This window comes from Argopecten irradians, chromosome 13 (genome assembly GCF_041381155.1).
Source record: "Argopecten irradians isolate NY chromosome 13, Ai_NY, whole genome shotgun sequence".
NCBI lineage: Eukaryota > Metazoa > Mollusca > Bivalvia > Pectinida > Pectinidae > Argopecten > Argopecten irradians.
The window spans coordinates 22,323,295-22,343,333 of NC_091146.1; the positions used below are offsets into that span (position 1 = coordinate 22,323,295).

General features: G+C 36.1%; 2 protein-coding genes and 1 long non-coding RNA gene across 3 annotated transcripts; 1 reads left to right on the plus strand and 2 right to left on the minus strand.

The window, feature by feature from the left end:
* Nucleotides 1-1,924: 1,924 nt before the first annotated feature.
* LOC138306148 (cartilage intermediate layer protein 1-like) lies at nucleotides 1,925-11,778 on the minus strand. Its single transcript, XM_069246533.1, has 6 exons — nucleotides 11,721-11,778; nucleotides 11,270-11,435; nucleotides 10,800-11,093; nucleotides 10,572-10,680; nucleotides 6,362-6,519; nucleotides 1,925-4,648 (listed from the first exon to the last, which is right to left on the minus strand). The coding sequence occupies exons 3-6, from the start codon at nucleotides 10,810-10,812 to the stop codon at nucleotides 3,549-3,551; spliced, it is 1,380 nt and encodes a 459-aa protein (XP_069102634.1). The 5' UTR covers nucleotides 10,813-11,093; nucleotides 11,270-11,435; nucleotides 11,721-11,778; the 3' UTR covers nucleotides 1,925-3,548.
* Nucleotides 7,816-10,504, plus strand: LOC138306204 (uncharacterized). The gene is made up of 4 exons (XR_011205803.1): nucleotides 7,816-8,144; nucleotides 8,889-9,030; nucleotides 9,906-10,017; nucleotides 10,382-10,504. It is a non-coding gene; the product is annotated as an uncharacterized lncRNA (long non-coding RNA).
* On the minus strand, nucleotides 11,039-18,292 carry LOC138305706 (uncharacterized). Its single transcript, XM_069245988.1, has 5 exons — nucleotides 17,895-18,292; nucleotides 13,434-13,502; nucleotides 13,059-13,127; nucleotides 11,721-11,883; nucleotides 11,039-11,093 (listed from the first exon to the last, which is right to left on the minus strand). The coding sequence occupies exons 1-5, from the start codon at nucleotides 18,139-18,141 to the stop codon at nucleotides 11,039-11,041; spliced, it is 603 nt and encodes a 200-aa protein (XP_069102089.1). The 5' UTR covers nucleotides 18,142-18,292.
* Nucleotides 18,293-20,039: the final 1,747 nt, after the last annotated feature.

The following is a 20,039-nucleotide window of genomic DNA, read 5'->3' on the forward strand; positions in this document are numbered from 1 at the left end:
ATTGAGCACTTGGACATATTTTATCATCCAGAATAAAGTTCTGAAACCACAACTCAGTGTTTGACTCTACATCAACAACTCTACACTTCATCATCAACAATACAGACAACACCGACTTTAAAGAAGACACACAGACTTAGAATTACTTCATATTTCCAGAATTTTAGAAAACGGTTAGTAAAGTTTAATTGACTTGACCTCTTTCGGTCCCACCCCTCTAGCCCCAGGGGTCGGCCACGACTAATATGGATATGATATTAAAATGCTATCTTAGGCTAATAATTCTTACCAAGTTTAAATCTTTTCCTAAGAAAATTGGGCAAAAAAATGCTCAGAATTGTGTTTTCCACATATGAAATACAGTAAACTTGACCCCTTCCCCAGGGGGAATCGTGAGACCCAGGGACCTTAAGACCTTCCAATCTATGAAGAGTATGTCATTCTACCTTTACCACCTTTACCAGAGTTTCAGAAGAAGATTTTTGAAGTGTTATTTGACACCTTTAGACCCCTTTAGGCCCCTGGGGGTCAGTCATGGAAAATTTGTTAATATGATTCAATGGCCATCTCATACTCATAATTCTGACAATAGTTTACTCATTTACTATTATAAATGACCATATGATGCTCAAAAAATTGTTTTTCCTATATAAACTATGATAAACTTAACCCCCTCCCCAGGAGGAAACGAGAGACCCCGGAGTCATATAATTGTGAAATTTTGTAAAGGACCTTAAGACCTTTCTATCTATGAAGAGTATTTGATTCTACCACAACTGTGAGTGGAGAAGTTTTTCTTTTTAATTTTGGCCCTTCAAACAGCCCCATGGGGATGGGGACTATAAAATTCACAATTTTGATTGGCCTTGTGCCATAGAAGTTTTTCGCAAATGCTTCAGCAGTTTTGGAAAAGAAGTCGAAAATGTAAATTGTTTATGGACATACGACGCACAACGGACGACGCACGACGACAGACAAAGGACGATTAGAATAGTTCACCTGAGACTTCGTCTCTGGTGACCTAAAATGTTTATAAAAGTTCTTATAGACCCTTACTGAATAGTGGAAAACTGTATCACTTTGTATGTTATGTCAAGTAATTTTCTGAATACAGGATTATTGTTCTTGTTTTAATATCTAATCATTTATGTCCATCTCTCCTTCTCCCTCAAGGGTCTGAGAAAAGATTGATACAATCTTTGTTTCCCTTGCCCCAAGGATGTTTCTTGCCAATTTTGGTGAGATTCCTTGCAGAATGAAAATGTTGACTGACGGACGGACAGACAACGGACGCCGCACCATAGAATACGCTCACCTATTCTACAAATATGATACTTCATTGTATATATTTATATATATACATTAGGTGTCAATGAAATAATATCAACATTATTTTCCAGATGACACGGGATCCCATCAAACGTAGTTATGTAGGATACGAAATACTTCAAAGGTAAATATCGGACAAAGAAAACCGATTATAACCGTGTGTACAAAAGAAATGTCAAATTTTCGAGGCGATTTGCTCCATCATCATGACACACAGAACAAACACGATTACATATGATACGAACAGTAATATGGGACAACAAAAATATTACTGTCCATATCATATTATGTAATCGCACCGACATATAATAATCTCACCTTTTCTTCAAATATGATACTTTATTGTATACATTTACATATAAACATAAAACTTCACGACTTTCCTCTAGTATCTATATATATTTAATCTCATGTGTTAGTGTTTTGAATTAAGATACACGACATGTGAAACGATCTAAATCAAAATGTAAAATATAAGCTATTTTGTATAAATAAAGATATCCATATCATTGAAGACTATTTACATTTTGATAACGAACATTAGCAATTGCGTCATTACTGATATTAAAAATATAAATCATACACTGGAAATATTTTAATGAGTTATTTGAAAGATTTCTTTGAAAATGCAACACTAATCTTAAAGAATGATTACCACAGATGATAACAATAAAACGCAATAGATACCCTAAAGATTTAGGGTAAATAATGAAGTTTTTAATTTAATTATGATACGATAAGATCGGAGATATCAACATTGTAAGTTTTTATCGTGTTACAACTAAAATTTATAATCTAATCTGCAGTAGATTCGTGAAGACAATGTCATATTTTTTATGAATGTTATGAGGATAATACCATGGAAATAATTAAATCAAAACAGGTGTTTCATCAACATCTACATTTAAGTGATTTTTTCGCAAAATAAAATCATACAGATTTCTATATTCGATACCACTACGAACATAAAATTGCTACATTAACAGACAATGCCTACCAAGCTATTAACACCAAAACAAAACGCAAAAAATAAAACAGTTGTACCATTAGATCATTCCATATCTAACTATTTATATCAGTATTAAACTGACTTTTAACTGATTATTTCAGTTGGAATTTTGAGTTATTAACATAGGAAAAGTTTGCGGTCCTTTCTCCATAATTCCACTTAAATACACGTAAACTTGACAGCTGGGTTGTCTGTGTTCATAATCGGGTTTTCAGACGAAGGGTCTGTTTTGCCTTCCTTACACATGTTTGTTGTCGACAGAAGGAAGCTTTCCCAGTCTACTTCGGGATAGAAATACGTTTGCTCATAAATATAAATACCTTCGTCCTCTTTGTCTGGAATCAGCCACTCGAGATTCACATTGCCAATGTTATCAGAATTACTGCTATGTGATTTAATATCGCTTTCCCAAGCCACTGTACAGAATCTTCCTTTTGGAGTAATCGTAACTTTTGTATCATCTCTCAGTATAATAGGACTAGTCTGGGTACTATCATCTATCATATTTTGAAAAGACGGAAATTCGCTACTACATTTATACTCTACACAAGCTGCACCATTTTCCACTGTGACTTCTCGTACACCTAATATCATGTTTTCGATTCCACTGTTAGGTCCTGCTATGCTTTTCACTGAAAAGTTAAGTCCGTCTGTAGGTCCATCTACAACAATTTTCATCATACATATTCTATAATTTTTCATTTTGTGAGTATTCGTATATGGGTACCATAACTTTGGTCCAAGGTCATTCCCAGTTGTAATGGCAACTTCCCATGCAACTAAGGGATCAATACGTTCGATATACGTATGACCTACGGTCAGTGTAGTGTTTTCATAAAATTTAAATTTGTTTTCTTTTTGCATGTAACACGTGGACCAATTATCAAAAAATGGTCCGTTACTGGATGCAACAAACTTGGATTTTATTCCAATCGGATCATTGATAGTTTCATATTCCAAACTGGAACGAGCTGTTGGCGATAACCCACTTGAATCTAATTCACCTGGGGTATAAAAATCCCCATATCTGTTGTACGCTTGAATATAACCCCAAGAATCATTACGGCACCACATAATTCGAGGATAGTTATTCCTAAACCAGACTTCTTCAACCGCTGTTACATATTCGGTTGATGTATTTGGGTACAATGCTCCAGGATATTTCATGTATATTATTCTTAACCTGAAATACTCTAACATATTGCCATTCCTATCTACAACTGATGAAGCAAAACAACATCCGTAATACCCCAAATTTATAGTCTATGTTTATAGCAGTGAATGCGCTAATGCTAACACTTCCTACAATAAAATTCCTCAATTCCCGTTTCTTACGTGTTGCTCTGTCCATGACCATAGCTCCTACCTCTTCCCATAAACCAGTCACGTCATTTAATCCCCATAATTTCACATCTGCAGGATTTTCTGTTTCAACTAGTCCAGCATCCACTTTGATTGTCACGTTTCCAGCAACATTAAGTTTGTTTCCTGATTCGTCTATCAAATCTATCACTATGACGCCGAATGTTTGGAGATTTTGAACCATGCCTTCTTCATCTGTAAATTCAAACGATCCGGGCGCAACTGAAATACTCCTTATGTCTCTGGGATCAAACAAGTTGACGCTTGCTTTCACAATGCCAGTATATCGGTTACCAGATGAGTCTATAAACGAATCTGGGGGTATGACTACCTCTACCACGGCCGGCATGTCACTGTTGTTTCCCATCGAAATAGTATTCTCAACATCAGACGAAATAGTTATTGGCGGTGCGGCTTCCATTAATGCTATCTTCTGGTACAACCTACCTTGTGTTGACTCGTCTAAAGTTATTAGCTTAGTTGTTGTCAACAGGGTATTAAAAATGGTGTCTTCTAAGGTTATCGCGACACTACGTGTACCTTTAGGTACAGTGAACGAAAAGAGTCCGGTATAAGTCGTCCTGCCAACTGATGATCCATTCACGTAAACTGTGCCAATACGTAAAGCGATGCCAGTATTTAGGCCGTTGACCTGTCCTTGAATTGTGATGTCACCAGACGAGCACTGGCCACAGGAACAGCCAGTCGTGACGAGAACTTGCAAGGTATAATCATCACACTGAACAGTTCGTTCTTCCTGAGATGATGGTAGGCAACAGAATGTTTTACTAGGACCACATAAGCCGTTTTCACTGGAGGTACCTCGGCATGTCTTTTCCGCACATCCCCCGACTTCGTACAGCGTTGTACCGTCGTCCTGAACACAATCAGATGGAAGGCTTATTTTTTTTTCCTCGTAAGCATCCTCGCAAAACTCAGAATGATTTGCTGTGTAAAAAATGAGTAATAACGTTAGAAATCGCTGTTTTTAAAGGCGGTATCCGGCAAGGGAAAAACCCTGTTTTATTTAGTTTCTGTTTACTTTAAGAGAAAAATTAAAAAAAATATTGCAATCCGCAACAATTCCGTGGCACTATGTCCTATATGAATTAAGAACTGAAAGTAAATTAAAAGTTAATTCTATTATTGTATGTTATGTTTTGTGTTAATTTGACATATGCATTACGTATACACGATTAGATACTATTTATCGTTCAAATGATGGTTATCATTTAAGATGTCGGCGGTGGTGCATATTTAATTGTTTGTCCCCAATTATTTTTTTTACTTTCAACTAATAGAACGATGAAATTATACAAATTGAGCTGGCTGGGTAACTCCATTTTTACTTTCACTTCCAACAGAATATATATTCTTTTTATTTGCAAATGACATTTAAAATCCACAAGAGGGAGAACGCACGTCTTAGTATAGTGTTCTAAAATTACAGAACGAAACATCTTTGAAAGTAATACGGCATAAAATTTTGCCAAAAATTTAACTACTTTCTCTCACGCCTATTTAAACCTTAGAATATAAGCAACTCATTGTAACTATATATGCATTATACGTAATGTAAGATGGCCGTATGTCAAACAGGTGTGAGTTCTCCTGCGAATTGTGGAAAATGCATGTAAATCAATTTGCTCATTGCGTTTACCACACAAGAGGCCTAGAGGGCCTGTATCGCTCACCTGTTTTTTTAATAATTATCACAGACTTTTTACATTTAGAAAAAAAAGCAAAATTGACCCAACAATACGTTTAATTTTGAATCCCAACCATTTAATGATGCTATATATATACCATACGACTATGTATGTTATCCAATACTTAGTTTACTTACTTAGAGGAAATAATTTCTGTCAAAATAGTAGCCTAATTGACCCTTTCGGTCCTGCGTTTCAGGCCCCGGGGGTCAGTCCCATCATTTTTACAATTTTGAACGCCCGACATATAAGAAAGCTACCATTGCATTATTCCATACTTAGTTTCAGAGAAGACGTTTATATGGGAATAGCCAAATTGACCCCTTTTGACCCCGCCCTTCAGACCCGTCATTTGTATAACTTTCAGTCAGTACCCATAAGGATGATAACAGTCAAATTTTGTTAAATTCCAACCAGCGGTTATGTAGGAGAAGTCGATTGTTGACGGACGGACGTAGGACGCCACGGTATGGCATAAAGTACAATATTGTAAATCAATCTGGGACATGTAGGCCAGTGCTAACGAAAAACCCCGTTACCACGCATCTAGGACTATGGCAACCGTATTACACATTCATGTTACATCATTTGGCCAATTTATCATAAAATTGATCAAATGACTAATGAGTTATTGGCTATTTTACAAAACTTATTATCTTTACCAGGGTCATCAATAGTTATAAAGAAACGTCATCTTCGGTTCACCACATCAATATGAAGTGTCTTCGAAATTAGTCAGTAGTTTCGAAGGAGTTGTCTGTTAAAATTTGCAGACAACAGAGAGACAGGATGGTTCCGGTATACCCAATCTTCACTCTGATCAAAATACAGATCCTTATTATCACTACGTATCGAACATTGGTTTATAAGTATCTGTATTTTAATAGCATTGTCAAGTTATTACGGTCATAAATGTATATTGCTGTTGTATTGAAAACCATTTTAATCTTACCTTTCACAGTGAGTAATGCCGGTGAAGAATAAACAGCCCCGACAGGACTGTTGGCGCGACATTTGTACTGGCCACTGTCACTTGTAGTGACGTTAGTGAGTGTCAGATTGAAACCTTCTGGGTATTTTGATTCGTCAAGCAAAGCGCCATCCTTCATCCTAAACAAAAAAAATCGAAATATAAACGAGAGGGTTTGATATGCCACAAAATGTTTTGAGTACAAGCTCATATGTTTTTTTTCCTCAAATATTTCAAATATCTATGTCTAATATCCCTGATTTGTTCAACTCCATGTGTAATATGGGGGTCAAAGAAAGATTTCTACAAAGTATATCCATATTCTTTTTTCTAACTATAATTGTTCTCCACTGACACCGCCTCACATTTGGCCTTCTGTTGAGCCCTCGTCCCTGTGAGGAGGCTCTGGGTTCTGTCCCCTGGGCGAGACACACCAAAGTCTATACAAGTATTAGTCTCTGCCCCTGCTTAGCGCTCAGCATACCGGAAGTGGGATGACTGGTTCGCCCGTTGTCAGTATAATGTAACCTGCTGGGTGTGTTGCTTGGTATAGCACCATAAAAAGGGCAAGAGTATCGATTTATAAGAAGACACAACATGAATATACCGCAGTCTTCCAATGCACGCACTTCATATACACTACACAACGCATACATACAACCTTACATGACTCTGGCTGTTTATATGACGTTAAGTTTGTTTGTTCGATTAGATTAACGTCATATGAATAGCCAGGATCACGTAATGACGGCCTTCTATCTATAAGACGTATATCGTGTATGACGTGTTTGTGTGTCAGAGGATACTGACAATATACTACAACGGGCAAACCCATAGATGTGCTAGGCCAAATACGAGTGTAATCCACTTAAAACTCCAATATAGTTAAAATACAGACCCTTATTACCACTCCGTTCAACAAGGAATATGACAATATCCCATCAAATCAGATCTTATTTATCACTCATGTAGCACCGCCAATCCTGGCGAGATAAACCAGATTGATACAAACTCTATTAGTCTTCCTCTAAGGATATTTCTGGCCAAAGTTTGTCAAAATCCATGGCGATCAACTATTTAAAACGATGACCACTTTTTATCTTTATTGGACACCACACCTCCTACTATGCTTTATTTGAGATGGATGTATCTGGCCGAAAATTTTGACGGACGACGAAAGTCTTCACTAAAACACATCTTAATGGGACCGCAGAATCAAACCAAAAATAGATTCCTGGAAATCCCCTTTTGGGCACAAGATTTCATAGAGAGGTGAATGTTTCGGAGCCTGCTGATTGGGTATCCAGGGTGCATCAGTTTCAAATGTTTAATGTGTGGGTTGGGCAATACATGTAGATGTAAAAATATATAAAGAAATTTTAAAATTCTGTCAAGTGTGTGTCTGACAGGGGGAGGTAATCAATATTAGAATTTCATTAATATTTTGGTCAATTTTTGGTGCGGAATTCAACATAAGATGGCACCCCCCACATAAAAGTTTAGCAAGATGGTAGATCTTTATTTCTTTTTATTCACAGGTATGCGAGATGCCATTCTTCAAAATTAGTGACAGGTGACCAGACTTGAAAACTCCATTTAACCTTGACAGCGGCAAACGTTAATATATCGTATATAGCGAAATCATTTGGTTCTGCGGTCTCTATAGGATGACAACCGGATATGACGTTTCCGTCATTCAGCGTCCCTGGACACCATTTGACTGAACCCAATCTGCATGTATTTGACTGGAAATCGAGTGTTGAAGGTATTTTGCTTGTATTTTATAAATATTTGGTAGCTATTTTTAGTACGGAGGCCTTTCTGTCTTGATAACGACACTGTAAATTGGTGGATTTTGTTGAAAAAAAATCACATTACACATATGTTGTTAATATAGCTTAGCACATGAACCAATATCTTAGAAAATGATTATACAGAAGATGTTTTGTCACGATTATGACACAGGGGCTTGGGGCAGTATGACACAGGGGCTAGGGTCCTGGCCCGGGGGGGGTACATGTAAGAAGTCTGGTGACTTAGAATATTTAGAATATGATGTGTATTTCAATGATATTTAGTAAACTTATCTGAATTTGCGTGATACTCTGTGATTAGGAGTTATTCAAGCCTAATAATCTCTTTCCCTGTATTTATCTATTTATCATAATCACTATTCTATTTATCTGTATATGTAAGTCAAATATATTTTATATATAAATTCATCAAATGGATATAGTGTTGTTTGGTTCTGTAAAATAAACAGTATAGTCTTCTTTTTCAAAATTAAATGTTTAAGACTGGTCAGGAATAGGTAATAGATTCAGGCTGTAGGACGGTGGTTTTTATTTTGATACTCTGGGTTCCTCCAAGTATTGACACATCCTTAAATGGCCATGAACCCTAATCGATCTATATAAAACACTTTCTGTTTTTGTGTTCATTAATCAGCTACTTTAACTCTTTCATTTTAGTCATTTATTTATTAATTTATACATTTCTTCTGTTTCAGCCGAGCTTTGACCATGGTACCTTTTGGGCCGACCAGTTTAACAGCTTTTTCCTGACATGAAGACAGCGCCAAGGGGAGTTAACTCATTTCATGAAAATACTAGACAGAGTTACCTTTCCATAATTGACCTGAGTATTTAATTGTGAGTATAATTTGTTTTTTTTTCTCTGTATATTTCTCTCATATACCTCTTTGGTTCAATTATCAGTGTTATTAATTTCTTCGAGATGGATAGTCGAGTGAAATTCGAGTTATTTCCCTTCCATTGTCTGTACATTTGTAGGTCTCTGGTAAACGGGTTTTTTTAGCAGTGAGATGGTGCAAATTTAGAGGTGAATTGTGTAATTCTTTCACTTCCAGATCTTGTAACTGACTAGTATACATCAATATGTGAGTGAAGGATAAGTTTAATTCTATTTTTCAAAATCATTTTCTTTCTAATAGCCACGATTCTTTAGTTCTGTCCAGTTTTTCGGGTTCAAATGTTGCTCTAGATTTGATTTTATCTGTCCTTGGAATCCTTCAGAGGTTAATAATTCCCTTTTTTTACATCAATTGGTATACATTTGTAATTTTAGAATCATCTGATTCAGAAAATCAGGGCAAATTTGAAATTTTTGGGGCTATTTTGTATCCATATTTTATTAGCTGCACCGTAATTTCTCTGTGTTATATCAGATATATTATGACATAATATGTTATAATCATTTCTTTATGATATTCTATTGTTTACTAAGTTATATATCTATAGTATTGAGCCAGTTCTGGAACTTTGATTTGCTTAATTGTTCAGTTCTGGATATTTTTTTCTAGAAATTACAAAAATGGGGGGTGGGGGTAAAGAATATGAGTTATCTCCCCCTGACCTCCAAGTTTAATTCAATTGGTCATAATTCCCTGTAGTACACTAACTATACTATAGTTATAAGTAAAAGTCAAAAGTCTAGGTTCAAATTTCATTGAAATTTTTAAATTTTTATTTCAAAACTGTTTCAATTCTCATAATTTTTCTTACAGGAATCTTCATCGTCGATACGAGTACACAGCTTGCAGTACCAGACCAACCCATGCAGCGAGCAAACACCCATTTTGGAATCAGACCTTATGGACATGTAGCTTTCCAAAAATGGTGAATTTGAAAAATATGTAAAATGCTATAGAGACCGCAGAATCAAACCAAAAATAGATTCCTGGAAATCCCCTTTTGGGCACAAGATTTCATAGAGAGGTGAATGTTTCGGAGCCTGCTGATTGGGTATCCAGGGTGCATCAGTTTCAAATGTTTAATGTGTGGGTTGGGCAATACATGTAGATGTAAAATATATAAAGAAATTTTAAAATTCTGTCAAGTGTGTGTCTGACAGGGGGAGGTAATCAATATTGGAATTTCATGAATATTTTGGTCAATTTTTGGTGCGGAATTCAACATAAGATGGCACCCCCCACATAAAAGTTTAGCAAGATGGTAGATCTTTATTTCTTTTTATTTACAGGTATGCGAGATGCCATTCTTCAAAATTAGTGACAGGTGACCAGACTTGAAAACTCCATTTAACCTTGACAGCGGCAAACGTTAATATATCGTATATAGCGAAATCATTTGGTTCTGCGGTCTCTTAAACGATTAAATTGTAAAAGGGATTTAAGACTCTCATTATTAGTATTTAATTCATTATAACTTACCATTCGTAATATGATATAGCAGGGTTTCCGAAAGCCTCGCAACAAAAGGTGACATTTTCTCCCTGGACTCGGACACGTGACCGTGGATTTGAGGCGATGGCTGGGTATTCTATGGAAATAAATTTATTTTATACAAATAAAGTCGCATATAAAGCCCTATAGGTAGGGAAATTTCCTCTGTGGGAACGGTTATATGTGTATCGTACAAAAAAATTAAAAACATATCACCTATAAGTGACATCTGGACAGAAACCGTTGTTCCCGTGACGACCACTGTGACGTCAGCATATCCCGTCCTAGTGATGATGATTTCCACTGCGTCACATGTCGTATCCAATGTAAATCCTCCAGTTTCATTGGTTGTCGCTAACGTCTTGTATGGAACGCTCGCGTGTACTATTGAAACCTCGCCTAAAGGGACGTTGACATGGTTGCGTACAATGCCCTGTACAGTATTTGATGTACATTCACAGGCCGTACAGTCTGCGTTCAGAGTACCGGTGGTACAGGTCTGTGAACAATCTGAAAACAGAAAAAATGAGAGAATATATTGCATCTATTAACTAGTCATTATCGATATATATTCTAAAATCGATTTTACGCTTACATACTTTGGATCGATGAATATTCCGCAAATGCGAAATACGAATTCCAAATGTCATAGTCCAGATGTGACAGTGGAAATTGCATTTACGTACCAGGGCAATGCCATGTGTTACATGTCTGAGACTGTGAGGAGAATCCTACACAGTCTAAATCAGTCGATGCAGCTTTCTGACAAACCCTCGGTCCTTAACTGTGTATCACCTCCACACGTGACGTCACAGACTGCCCAACCTGACCATGTGGTCCATACTCCATATACTTAAAAACAAATGAAGAATATGAAATGGGTCGTTTTCCGTAATACAGAGAACAGCGGCTGTTATGGAAATGGATGAACATTAGCAATAAAGGAGTGTTCATTTTTTCATATAAAATTTGTATCGATGTCATTGAGTGGTATTTTATTCTGATCGTAAATACGGTAAAAGCTCATGTTTCTATAGCGTCAAGTTCTGATCGGTTAACGGAAATTTACGAATTATGCAACAAAGGCTTGTTAAAGTTGACGTGTATATCATATCTCTGAAAAGCCCCCTAAAATACCTGGACATGCTGCTAATGAACATGTTGTCGTCTGTACATATTCTCCTGTACAAATATGTGGCCACTGGGGAAGCACGGAGGTATGTTCTGTATCTGGTGTGGGATCCGGTTCCACATGTGGCACGACAGGAAGTCCAGGCTCCCCAGTTATTCCAGGTTCCATCTGCAATTCATTTTGTGAGACAAGTCAAAAATGTTAAAGTCAGATATTAGTTTATACTCCGATTCATGAAATATTGGGTTAATAACTTTGACTAGTAGAAGGTTATTCCCGCTGAATTTTTAAGTAATATGTGTAAATCTTAAACAAAATGTAGGTAAAATATACTGAGTTGAAATTGTTTTCCGTTTAGCTGATTAAAAGATAATTAAACAAGCTGACAGTTGCAAGCAACACACGTGCCCTGTCGTAAATTACAGTTTCTAATTTACGGCAAGTTACTATTGCTTATTTATGCTATCATAGTAAGGTTGAATAAATTTTGTTGATATGTTTTCAATTGTTTGTTTATTTTATCGTCCTATTAACAGCCAGGGTCATGTTAGGACGGCCTCCCATGTATGCAGTGTGTAGCGTATGTGAAGTGCGTCCGAAGACACCAGACAACACAACCCACCCGGTCAATGACAACGAGCGAACCAGTCGTCCCACTCCCTGTATGCTGAGCGCTAAGCAGGAGTAGAAACTACCAATTTTATTGACTTTGGTGTGACTCGGCCAGGGAACAGAACCCAGAGCCTTCCTCACCAGGGCGAACGCTTAACTCAAGGCCAAACAAATAGACGGTGGCAAGGGAGGCATTAGGAAAGATAAAGTCGGTTAAAAAGAAAAGAAAATATAAGATCCTAAATTTAGTATAATTTTACGATCATGCCATAGGGGCAGCATGTACAATGCTAACGCCCTACCTGGGCAGGGCTGATATGTTTTCAAATCTCAAATTATCGTTGGGAAGCTTGACTTGTTAAAACAATCTGTTTTAATAACAGTGACCTTTTAGTTATCTCTTTGTCCCCAAATTCAATCCCAATCGACGTATGCTCATATTCTGTATTGTTTCATATGCTACCATTGTGTGAAATTTGTTTATTTAAATCCATTAATTCGTTCTCAAGTTATCATCTGGAAACCAAATCCAGACGGACACACATGCAACAAACAGATAGACAGATAGGACGGACGGACGGACGGACAGACAGACATACAGACAAAAGACAGACAATATAGTCCTCTCCTGGACCAATAACAACATCTCTAAATAGTATATAACTTAAAAAGGTATGGGCTTGATATAATTTTTTGATCAGGTAAAATATATGAAATAAAGGAATACATACTATTTGGGGCTTGTGTGGTTGTCACTATTTCGGGTGTCGTCTGTACGGTTGTGTCTGCCGAACTGCTACCTGTAAAATGTTGTAATGTTGATGTTAGTTATGCGATTATAAAAATCTGATGAATGTAGTAGTTATCAACTGTAGGGTAAGCCCTGAGTAAATATTAGAGATGATATAACTACCCAACAGAAAATGAGCCTGTTATGATATGAAATATATACCTCGTTAACTATATCACATAATATATAATTGCTTATTTGAAATAATTGTATTTATAATAATAAGTTTCTTATATAAACACAGGAACATATTAATAATATAATTGAACACATCTGCTATTGACATGTATTTGTAAAAAGAAGATTATGACTCAACCTGGTGTTGTCAAAGTTGTTGGCATCGCAGTCGTGGTGATGGTGGTGGTATAGGAGGTAGTTGATTTTTCTAAAACAGAAAAAAATAAGGTTACTTTAGCCAGAAGTTTTAAAACCACTTGTTTATGCTGACTGTGGATAATTTATTTTAAATAAGAAATATCAAGTTGATATTTTTTATTTATATATTGTACAAATGTCATATTTATGTATATTATCCATTATTATCAATTGTAATAAAGAGAGACACTTTACTTTTAATGCCGATAAATAACACATGTAATTTCTATCATAACCTCTTACTTACGGTATTTATGTGCACTCAAAAATAAAAGTCTTCAGCAAATTTAACGTAGTGCTAAAAAGGATCTTTATTTTAATCAGATTGCAAATAATAGACCCATAAATGTATATTGTAACAATCTTTATTGAATTAATTTTCAGATGTTGTTTTACATTGCCTTTTTATATATCAAAATGTTAAAAAGCCAAAAATTATTATTGACTGTTTACATAAATATCCCCATGGATACATAAGCGAAAAATTAATTTGGCAGTATTGCAAAAAGCCATGCTGTGACATGTAGTAGGAAAAGTTGACGTTTTTACCTCAATGGTTTGCTATCATATTGTTAGCATAACGTATCGTTGTATGCACGTTACGTATACAGCCAGTTTGATTGGTTGGTTGACTAGGCTTATTGTCTTTTTAACAATATCCAGGGTCATTTAAAGACGGCCTCCCATGTATGAGATATGTTGTGTGTGTGTGTGTGTGTGTGTTGTAGATGGCTACACTTCTATCACACCAAAACTTGGAAGTATTATCTAGCGACGTATATTTATTTTCATTCATAAAGAGTTCAATTTAGCTTCATCCATTTGATAAATCCAGGTGTATCCTCAGTTACACTATTTCCCCTTTTATAGGTAAAAAATAAGTCATATCGATGGGAGATCCAGCTGTAAAATCTTGATATCCGGAATACTATGTAATCTAAACATAAGAACCTGCCCATAAGTAGGAGCAGGACATATTAATAATGCCATCGACGTAGTCTTGCGCAAGTCTCTTTAAAATTTGTTTGTTTGATTAAATTAACAGCCAGGGTCATGTAAGGACGGTCTCCCATGAATGTGGCTTGCAGCGTGTATAACTCTTTGAAATTGCATTCTGTGTGTGATATATATACCCCAACGTCATAGTACTAGCAGTAGATTTGGTAACTATTTTGCAGTATACAGAAATATAAACATCTACGAACGTATACGAAAAATTCAGGATAAACACAGATGAGTGAGGAACAAATCAGGTATTTTCCAACACTCAAAACGCTTTTATCCAATGCATTACAAATATTACTATACTTTTATTAAGAATGTTCTGATTGGATATAACTTGATCACGTGACATTGTTAAGAAATTGGGATATTAGAATGGAAATACGGGGCAAATAATCTCTTGTTGTCGCCGCCCGTAACTGGAAGTAGAAGATCGTCTGCAATTCCAACCATCTTCAGCTTCAATTAAAAGAGGAAAGCGCTCGGGAAAATTGACCCTACACAGGCCATAAACCAAACTGAAATGGAAACACTATACAATAACATGGTTCTCAATCTAAACATAGCTTCATGCCTGCATGGTTTTATTTGATATTTGGCCTCTGTATACGTGGATAACTACTTTCGGCGTTGACATGAAAGAACGGTTGTAAAGAATGACATCGAATTGCTGATCTATATGTTACTTTGTTATAACATTTTGATGGAAGTACTTTGTACAGTGTACACATCCTGAAGGTCTACAATGTACATGTACTTGGTGACCTATTAACGTAGATCGTCCCTTCTTACGTCATACGTTTGTAACGTCGCTGTCCGGATCCCGACAAACGTATTTTAATTCTCAGTACCCATCTATTATAACTCGCTTCTGACATCGGCATTCGAGCAAATACTTCGTCTGGAACCTTTCTGGGTGTTTACTTGAAGTGTATCAACTTAAATGTGTGGCAATCGGTAAATATACTATAATTTTGAAGATTCTTGCATGAAGTAAAATTCAAGAATCACAATAGTCGCTAAACAGTCAGATGGAATTCACAGATTTTACAGGGACACAAAATGAAAAACTTCACCTCAATAGTAACAAGTGAATGACCGTTATCTTTATAACTGTATACCTATCTTTTTTCAGAATAGAAACAAATTTACATAGTGGATGGATGCCTAAGGAAAATAGTAGTGTTTTGAATGAAAACATTAGAGTTTCGAGCTTCAATAGGCACTCTTCGTAAGATACCGGTATACTAATATTCGTCCGGAAACGGACAAACAAAATGCGGAAATAAAATTGTTGGAAAATGTTTTTATTTTATCATATGAATATTTACTTATGATTTGAAAGATGCTATAACGGGAAATAGTCTATTTTAGTACGGTATCACACAGGGCAAATATTAGTCTCAGAAAAAACCCAAAATTGATGTATTTTCTGCTGAGACTCTTTTTGGAAGTTTGAGGTCAGGCCTACATGTAGCTTGCAAACTGGTGTGTTATATTTTATATAATAAATAAATAAAACCATTAAGATATGTAATTATCGTGTTATCTTGTATTCTCCAATAATAAATATAGAAAATTAACAAGGGTACAATAATAGCTTAAAACATTGTACAGTGATACGGATTTGCCTATTCATAGGTTTTCAGGCCAAAATTTAAGGGGTGTTAGAAAGCTTTGTTTGTTTGTTTATTTGCTTATTTTAACGTCCTCTTAACAGCCAGGGTCATGTAAGGACGGCCTCCCATGAATGCAATGTGTAGCGTGTGTGAAGTGCGAGGTGCGTGTTTTGGGAGACTGCGGTATGTTCGTGTTGTGTCTTCTTGTATGGTGGAACTGTTGCCCTTTTTATAGTGCTATATCACTGAAGCATGCCAAGCAACACACCCCACCCGGTCACATTATACTGACAACGGGCGAACCAGTCGTCCCACTCCCTGTATGCTGAGCGCCAAGCAGGAGCAGAAACTACCACTTTTAAAGACTTTGGTCTGTCTCGGCCAGGGGACAGAACCCAGAACCTTCCTCACAGGGGCGAACGCTCAACTCAAGGCCAAAAGTGAGGCGGTGCCAAGGAAGGCGATCATGCAATAGGGGCAGCAGGTACAAATCTAACGCCCTACCTGCAGGGCCATGTTAGAAAGCAAATCGGTCATATTTTGAAAAATAATACGGTGAGGTATAGTTTTTATTGATTTTTCTTATTGCAAATAAGTCAATATTCATGGAAATTATAAAAAATCGATTTTCAATTTTTTCAGAAAAAAAGAAAACATGACTACATGTGATACAGAATTTTCAGTTTACAGTCTAAACTGACAAAAAGGGCCTGAGCAAAACCAAAGGTGGTGAATAATAAATGTGACAATTTCCATAGTCATTTTTTCACAGTTTCTTATTTAATAAAAAACTAATAATAAATAATAAAAGTGAAAAACTTCGTGAAACGACAACCCTTAAATACCATCTATTTTAAAACAAGAAAAACAATTGCTGAATCGAATGAACTAATAAATGTTTTATTACGTCTGGGCATTTATTAATCAAACTATATTTAGGTGATTCATTTTGGGCAGTCATACATTGTACCTACTGACCAAAGCTTATCAATTATATGCACTGTTAACAGGTAAACATGATATTAAAGATGCTCCACCGCAGACAGACCAAAACTGATATTCATCATTTGAACAATAATTCGTGTTTAATCGTGTATATAATAGTCTAATTAACACAAACAATGATATTAAATAATTTATTTTGCCTTTGGTACAAGCGCATTCAGTAGTTCATTTCATATAGGATATAGTGGGGCTGATTTTTTTCTCGAACTTTTCAATGGTGGTAATGGTGTAAAGTAAGTAACTTTTGTAACTGAAGAAAAATACTAAATCGTCTGCTCCTGTTTTTAATAGTGAAAAAAATACCATTTGTCAGCGGTGGAGCATCTTTAAACAATACATACATTTATTTGTTGAATGTCGAGAGAAAGATCTGTATTCAAGCACATGCAAGAACAGTTTAATAATTGTTCCAATTGTTGAAGAGCAATGTTACGTAAACACGTCGGTTTACGTCAAAGAACTGTAGTCACACAAAATACACGGTAGTTTATTTTACATAAGTCTGCACAGGGATGTTACTTTAAAATACTTATAAACAAACTACCGTATAACAAACACAATTTGTTTAACTGAAATATACAGTGAAATGTTCATCATTTGAAATGGGCATAATTAATATAGCATGTTAACAAACTCATCACACTATATGTAAGCATTTAAAGGCAAAAATAATGAAGTTTGTTTGATGGTGAAAAATCTACGTGATGTTAACACTTTTCACTTAAAATGCTTAAAGAAAAATTCGAAAATAAAAGAAATGAAGTAGTTTGACAAACCTTTTCCATGTAGTGATGAATACCTATGTTCCGGGCTGTTTATGCTAACTGTTACAGCAACAGCTATAGCAACAAGAATGCTCACGCACACAAAAGCTGTTCCTATGATGAAACAAGTTTTCATACAATTCGGAGATGACACGGGTTTAACAGCGATATCAAAGACATCAGACTGCACTCTCTGTAAGTTCATGAACTCCCTAACGCCACTGGAAGGCCGAAATTTCTTATTGGCATTGAGATCCATAGTAGCAGTAAATGCAGAAATTGGTATGTTCAATCAAGCAATTCTCAACTACGCACTCATCAATCCACACAACCTACATGTTTGAATGTTAGGTCAGTGTTCTTACGTCGCCCTCTGGTATTCTAACTCAGGCTGACACTGTATATTCATATATATATGCTTGCGGTGCAATTGGTTATAGGAATTAGCAACAGGAAGTTAATCAATTGGACCAGAAAATTAGCATTATTCTAACTATAACAGATAATTATATATACCTGTATATGATTACAGAGTGATTGAAACCTCCGCGTAAACGAATTATTGTCAAGTTACCTAACATTATACAGACTACAATCATTGTTGGAAAATAAGATTAAACCTGGTTTCCAGTGAGCAGTACAATAGTACAGCCGATCCTTGCCTTGATGTTAACATATCTCTGAGATAAGATGTAAACCGGAAACAGTAAAAAAAATAATGTATACACAATATAATCTGCAACATATATTATTTACTTAGGATGCGAACAAGGTCCTGAGAGTAAGCTGGTTTCTGGACTCTCCAACTTCTTATATTCCAACACTCCTCTTATGAAATATCGTTTTTAAATATTACCTGTCGCGACCGACACCTCCTTATTGCATTTACTCCCATTGACGGTATTTAGCCCAGTATATCTCTCTCTATATATACTTACTACTAAACTGTCCAGTCGGTGAGACCGTTGAGAAGAAGTTGTTCTCTCTCGGCTCCAAACTGGACACACACATAGCATACTCATTCCTATCTGTTCAGAGGGGAAGATTCTTCTACAGGCTATCCATGTGATTCTCCTGTTTTTAAATAACACTATTTTATCCTCATCAATCTTTTTATCAAATAAAAAATTACAATCCGTGTTTTAATTCATATTCGCCTATGTTTTAACCTGATTTTTAGATGCAATCATTAGATATCTTTTTTGGATCTATTACGTGATTTGTAGTTTGGCCCTAAATGACCCTAATTGTCAATAGGCCGTAAAACTGAAACAAACAAATGTGTCCTTGATCTGGTCGATAATGTCATAGAGGGTTGCTTTCTTACTGAACCACAGGGTTCACATCCTTTTCGAATTGACTGTTTTTATGACTGACTACAGTGGTCAAAGCCTTTTCATTGAAGCTGACACATTTTCACACTCGGTAGGTAGGTTTCATACCGAAATATCGTTAGGGATTCGCGATCCTCATTAATGTTGTCCTTTCCTGCTTGCTTCGTACTGTGATAGGTTTTTGGTTTGTTTGATTAGTTTAACGTCCTATTACAAGCCATGGTCATTTAAGAAAGTGCCAGGTTTGTTGGGGGAAAGTCGGAGTACCGGGATAAAAACCACCCACCAGCGGTCAGCATCCGGCATCTGCCCCACATGGGATTCGAACTCGACACCTAGAGGTGGAGGACTTGTTGTAATATGTCTATATATTTTTATCAATCAGCCACCGCGGCCCAAATGTCCTACTAACAACCAGGGTCATGTAAGGAAGACCTTTCACGTATGCGGTGTGCTGTGTGTATGTTTGTGTGAAACAGTTTGAAAACGCTGTCGGAATTATTTTTATGTATATGTAATAGGAGTGTAGTCACGTTCGTCGGTCACTACGAACACTGTCCCTACTGTATTACGTCGCACCCAGGTTCATGGCCGAGGTTCCATAGAGATATAGAGAGCAACCAACTAAATAATTTTACATAGACCAGAGTGTTAAACTTTGTTAAAGTTTTGTACTGTATTATTAAAACAAAGGAATATTAGTTAGCTATTGTGTTCTATAATTAGAGTCTAGGTTCTCACATAACACTAAATAGAAAAAAATGTTTGGGTCCTTCTGCTCAAACTCCAACCAGGGTAGCTTTATTGAAATCAGGCGCATTTT

Coding starts and splice junctions, on each gene's coding strand:
- LOC138306148 (XM_069246533.1), bottom strand. Junction 6,520..10,571: donor GCTATATCATATTACGAATG/GTAAGTTATAAT, acceptor TTTTTTGTTTAG/GATGAAGGATGGCGCTTTGC. Junction 4,649..6,361: donor GGCATTACTCACTGTGAAAG/GTAAGATTAAAA, acceptor TTTTTTACACAG/CAAATCATTCTGAGTTTTGC.
- LOC138305706 (XM_069245988.1), bottom strand. CDS start 18,141: ATGGATCTCAATGCCAATAAGAAATTTCGGCCTTCCAGTGGCGTTAGG. Junction 13,503..17,894: donor TTCATCACTACATGGAAAAG/GTTTGTCAAACT, acceptor TTTCTGTTTTAG/AAAAATCAACTACCTCCTAT. Junction 11,094..11,720: donor TTCATTAGCAGCATGTCCAG/GTATTTTAGGGG, acceptor TTCTGTTTTCAG/ATTGTTCACAGACCTGTACC.